The sequence below is a fragment of the Arachis hypogaea genome, chromosome 2, assembly GCF_003086295.3.
Source record: "Arachis hypogaea cultivar Tifrunner chromosome 2, arahy.Tifrunner.gnm2.J5K5, whole genome shotgun sequence".
NCBI classification, from domain to species: Eukaryota; Viridiplantae; Streptophyta; class Magnoliopsida; order Fabales; family Fabaceae; genus Arachis; species Arachis hypogaea.
Genome location: NC_092037.1, coordinates 511464 through 517463, shown reverse-complemented (window position 1 = coordinate 517463; position 6000 = coordinate 511464). Strand labels below are relative to the sequence as shown.

The window sequence follows — 6000 nt, the reverse complement described above, 5'->3', positions numbered from 1 at the left end:
TTTTATTTTATTTTTTAAAAAATATTTTGACAAAAAATATTATTTTTAGGTCAAAAAATCTAAATAAATAGTATTTTTTCATTTGATGAGTTAGATTTTGGTTCAAATCGAAAAAAATATCGGCTAAAAGTGATATTTTTTTAAAAAAATATAAAAAAATAAACGGGCCGCCTGTTTAACCTGCGAACTAATTCGTTTAACCCAAATTTTTTTTGGTTAATCGGGTTCAATCCGTTTAACTCGAAATTTAAACGGACTTAATTTTAGAGGCAAAATTCACCAATTTAAATGGATAAACAAATTGGTCCGATGGATTTGGCTGATTTTAACGACCCTATCTTTAGTTAGATGTTTAAAAAAATAAACTAAATGCTAATTATATTAAGTGTCTTGGTTAATCCAAAGGCAATAATTTTTTTGAGTCAACAACTCAAATGTATTTGATTCAATATTTTATTGTCCTTAAAAGGTTTTTTATTAAGTTTGCTAACTAATAAGTTACTGCATATACAAAGTGAGATTTAAACTTCAAACACTCGCTTAAGTTGATAATTCGATCAACCCAAGTTAATTTGTCCTAGAAAGCTTTATAAATAAGAGATTTGTACTTTTATTAACAATTAGTACTATTTTTTTTGGTCCACACAAGACACAACTAGTACTATAAAGACACCTATTTAAGTATAGACAACATAGTTTTATCAAAATTAATGTTCCTTCTAAAAAATACCACTTATGTTACATTACATCAAAACTAAACTCCATGTTATTAAGTAGAAAGTTTTGCACAGAAGAAAAATTAGCTATGAGAAGACACAAAAGGCAATTATGTAGTGAACCTAATCTGCACGATAGGTGTTTGTTAAAATTTCACTATGAATGTATGTGTGTGTGTGTGAGAGATTCTAATGATTTCAGTACGGTCAAGAAAGCAGTGTAATGATAAGCAAAATGCCACACATGCATTATGCATATATATTCTGAGTGAAATAAATTATAGTACAACACTTTAGATTCTTCAATTACTGTTGCCACCACCACCTTAGACTTAAAAATAGAAGAAATTGTAAACTGATTCCCTTCGTTTCAATGTGGCAGTGTTGGTTTCAACATTTTTTGCATAAAGTTTAACAACAACACTCCACAGTCACATGGTAAATTCAGTGAGCTAAAGTTGTTTTCATCTGTGGGGTGTGTACTTTGTATTCAGCTGTTTTTAAATTTTTTTGTACTGTTGAAATTGTTCTTTTTATTTATTTATTTTTCTATTGATTCCTTTATATGATACCAAAATGGAAGTAATCATTGCATGAAGGTGCAGGTTTTTTATGACATTTGAGTTGTTTTTAAGGCCATGGCTTCTTCTTGGAGTCCAAAACATGAGAAGATGCAGAAGAGTTTGAGTACACAGTTAGCTGTGGCAGTAAGAAGTGTTCAATGGAGTTATGGAATTTTCTGGGCACCTTCAACAACCCAAGAAGGGTAATCAATTAGAAAAAAAAAAATATTCTTAGAATACAAAAAATAATGCCACTTTTCTCTCATGTTTATTCTTATGAGTCTTGTGTATATGATGATCATGTGTCTTTAGTTTCATGAAGCGGTTGCCTTATGAGAACTTTTTGAGACATACATAATGCTTTCATTATGCAGGGATAAAAAAAGAATGATGTTGATGCTTCATATATCATGTAAAATGAATTTTATGTTCTTTTATTTTATTTTTTACTTTTACTTCTACTTTTTTCCTCTTCATAAATAGATAGTAAAGTGAAACAACAGAGTTTGATGAGTAGATTTTAGGAGGAAAGAAAGAAAATTGATCTTGAGTTACAAGAAGGAAACAATGTAACCAAATGAAACTTGATTCATATCCATTACAGAAACTTCCACTGAGATTACTGAAACATAAGGCCAACTTGCTAAGCTACTTTGATACTTAAACTTATGTTAATGTGAACAATGTGATGATTGAACACATATAGAGTGCTGGAATGGAGGGAAGGGTACTACAATGGAGACATTAAGACAATGAAGACAGTGCAAACAACAATGGAGATCAAGAATGACAAAATTGGAGTTCAGAGGAGTGAGCAGCTGAAGGAACTGTACAAGTTCCTTCTTGTTGGTGAATCTGATCCACAAACAAAAAGGCCTTCAGCTGCATTGTCTCCTGAGGATCTTTCAGATTCTGAGTGGTATTATTTGGTTTGCATGTCCTTTGTGTTCTATCCTAATCAAAGGTATATCATCTTCTTCTCCTTTTTTTTAATTTATTGAGACTGTTTGGATGAACTCACATTAATTAGGGACTCTAAACACAATCAAAAACCCAAAGATACAGTAACTTCTAAGAAAGATTGATTTCACCTTTTTTGGTTATATAGAATATTTAGCTGTAAGAAAACAGACCAACATGTATTATTCCTTTCTGTCAAAGTTCTTGTAGTTAATATGTAAATTTTTTGTTTACTATATTTCACTATCATAGATCTTCAATTTTCCTTCTTGTTACACAGTTTGCCTGGTAGAGCACTAGAAATCGGCGAAACGATATGGTTATGCAATGCTCAATATGCAGATAGTAAAGTTTTCTCTCGTTCTTTACTTGCAAAGGTTGGAACTTACCCCTATAAATTTATCATTTGTGTTTTTTGCTTTTAATTGTTGTGACACATGTGACTTTCTTCATCTTAACAATTCTTTGATCTGGACATTGGTGTCAATTGCTGTGCCCACTCCCCAGAGTGCATCAATTCAGGTTTGTGTTACATTCTCTCAATAGAGATTAAAAATTTATGGTTATAGAGAGCTTTTAAAGAAGAGAAACATACTTGTAATTTGTGATATTAGATAGTCATTTATGTCTTCTCAACCAAAAGAGTTGGTATCAAAAGCAAAAGGAGATACTTTCTGATCATTACATTATGGCAGTAACAAAGATCTCAATGTTCATACTGTGTTTCAAACCTGTTTTTCAGACTGTGGTGTGCTTTCCCTATCTAGGGGGTGTTATTGAGATTGGTACAACTGAACTGGTAAAATTTTTCATTGTTTTCTTCATGATTCTGGTTTCATTTTCTTTTCAGTGTTAGTTCTAAATGTGGATTATGATTAATTAGGTGCCAGAGGACCCTAATCTTATTCAACATGTGAAGGCTTGTCTCTTGGAATTCTCAAAGCCTATTTGCTCTGATAAATCTTCATCAGCACTCAATAAGCCTGATGATGACAAACTTCAACCATGCTCCAATGGTGAACATGTTTTGGTTGACACAAAGGTTTTGGAGTACTCATGTTCCCCAGCTGAAGAAATCAAGCTTGATCAAGATCCTATCAAGGAACTGCAAGAAGATTCCAACGTGGATTCTCCTGATGGATGTTCTAATGGTTGCGAGCACAACTGCCGTGTTGGAGAATCGATGGTTGAGGCAATCAATAATGGAGGGCCTTCTTCTCAAGTTCATTTCATGGATGATGATGATGCCTTGAGCAATGGTGCACCTGATTCCCTGAGTTCTTGTGATTGTCTATCCGAGGCGTCCGAAAACCGGGGAAAGGCTTCAAAGGATGTTCAACTAATGAGGGGAATTCAAAGCTTCAATCATTTGAATAGAAGTTCATTGGATGCAGCAGCAAGTGATGAACACTTGAGCTACACAAGAATACTCTCTGCTCTTCTTGGGAGATCATCGGCTTTCAAGCAGAATCCGTATGCTAGTAACTCAAATTGCAAATCAAGTTTCGTGAAATGGAAGAAAGGAGGAATCTGTGAGCAAAATCGGCTGCGGTTGGAGCAAAGCTTGTTGAAGAAGACTCTGTTTACTGTCCCTCTTATGCATAGGAGTTTCTCATCTATCAAATCAATGAAAGAAAATGAGACAAAAGAATGGACTAATAGATTGGAAAATGCTGATGACAAGTTCAGGGAAAATGTCCTATCTGATAAAATAAGAGAAACTGGAAACTATAAGATTCTCAAGTCTTCAATTCCTCATCCTATAAGTGAGGTACTTTGTTTTCATACTCTTAAAATCAATGTTATTGGATTTGAACTATATAGCTTCGAAATTGCATGCTACAATTCTCATCTAAAATTTGATTTGTGTATGGGATTGCAATGATTTGTAATTTGTAAAGGAGCCAATTCATCTAAAACATATTGAAATTGAGGTATTTCATGAGGTCACTTTGTAAACATAGAAAAATATCCTCTTTATGAAGTATATAGATTTATAAATACATTAATCCCATTATCTTATTATGTTTGCCTCCGTTATCAAAATTTTCTGGATTTGTCACTGCATACAGGTGGAGAAGATTTCGATCCTAGGTGACACAATTAAGTACTTGAAAGAGCTTGAGACAAGAGTGGAAGAACTAGAATCTTACATGGACATGGCGGATTCAGAAGCGAGAACCAAAAGAAAATGTCCAGATATGCTAGAGCAGATATCAGATAACTATGAAGCCAGAAAGGTTTACAATAAGGGAATGAGGAAGCCCTGGATGATGAACAAGAGAAAGGCTTGTGACATTGATGAAAAAAACATAGAAGAAATAGACAGATTTGTTGTGTCTAAAGAAGATAATAATAAGCCATTGGATGTGAAGGTTAACATGAAGGAGCAAGAGGTTTTGATTGAGATGCAATGTCCTTATAGAGAATATATATTGCATGATATCATGGATGCTATTAACAATCTGCATTTGGATGCTTACTCAGTTGAGTCATCAACAAATGAAGGTGTTCTTACATTGACACTTAAATCCAAGGTTTGTTGTCATAGATTCTATAATTTTATTCAATTTTCAATTAAGTCAAAACTTGTAATCAAGTTCTTACATTGTATAAATCGTTGTACAATATAAGAACTTGATAACAAAATTTAGTGACATTCAGAATAATTAAACTAAACCATTTATTGAGAATTCTATTTTCTTTGTTTCTTACCTTCCTCCTTCAATAATTTTCTTGTGAAGTTTGAATGAATTCTTTTATGAAATTGTTTCAGTTTCGAGGCACGGCGACTGCGCCGCTGGGGATGATCAAAGAAGCACTCTGGAAAGTGTCTGGAAATCTATGACTCTGTCCATTTGGATTTCTTCTCTGAGTATTGAATGCTTCTTATTGTGTTAGTTACTTCAACTTGGTAACTCCATGACTATGGTTTGCTTCCTAACGTGTAATATTATGATCTGAGACATTATTATTGTTCTTAGTTGCAAACTTTGTTACACTTGTATGAGTTCAATTGTTCAATTTAGTTTGGCCTTGTCAATTGTCATAATTTGGTGTATAAATTAAATCACTCTATTATGCTAGAAGTAATAGTTATTATTAATGTATGGCAATGATAGTATTACTTTATTTCTTTTGTCTCTTGATGTATTTATAAATTATAATTGCAAGTTAAGAAAAAACTACATTTCGTAACAACCATGCTACTTTTACATAAAAAATTAGTCATTAAATTAAATATTTGTATAAAATATATGTTAAAATATAAAAATAAATATTAAAAATAAATTAAACATATATATTTATACATAAATACATAGTGTTTAATTTTTTTTGTCCACATAGTAATTTTGATTAGCCAAACATTTGTGTAAAGAGATGCAAGTAACAAAGAAAGTACGAAGAAGAAGACAAAACAAAGTCATATTTATTAGCCCAATTTCACGTGGGCTTTGTTTTTTTTCTATTATTATGAATATTACTTTGAAATTTTTTTTTCCAAAAAGTAGCAACAATTTAGTGATTGTTTGAGCGTTATTATTTTGATATTTTTTTTATTTTTTAGTGTGTTTGACAAATTTGTAGTAGTAAAAGTAAAAGTACTAGAAAAATCAGAAAAACATCTTTTTTGAGAAGCTGTAATTTACATCTTTTTCTAAGAGATCTTTTTCTTTTAAAAAAGATATTTTTCATATAATAAATAAACAAAAAAAGTACTTTTATATTGTTATACCCAAACATAATTGATAAACAAAAAG

At 31.7% G+C, this 6000-nt stretch overlaps 1 protein-coding gene across 5 annotated transcripts; it reads left to right on the top strand.

Annotated features, from left to right (window-relative positions):
* The first annotated feature begins 656 nt into the window (after positions 1-656).
* Positions 657-5382, top strand: LOC112730361 (transcription factor EGL1). 5 transcript variants are annotated; one of them, XM_025780452.3, is made up of 9 exons: positions 657-1154; positions 1352-1482; positions 1986-2243; positions 2520-2616; positions 2747-2761; positions 2982-3038; positions 3123-4010; positions 4312-4776; positions 5016-5382. In XM_025780452.3, the coding sequence occupies exons 1-9, from the start codon at positions 1152-1154 to the stop codon at positions 5085-5087; spliced, it is 1986 nt and encodes a 661-aa protein (XP_025636237.1). In that variant the 5' UTR covers positions 657-1151; the 3' UTR covers positions 5088-5382. The 5 variants fall into 5 exon arrangements, with proteins under 5 accessions (XP_025636237.1, XP_025636258.1, XP_025636262.1 ...); XM_025780473.3 differs by having other exon boundaries at positions 657-1191; XM_025780477.3 differs by lacking the exon at positions 2747-2761.
* The last annotated feature ends 618 nt before the right edge of the window (positions 5383-6000 follow it).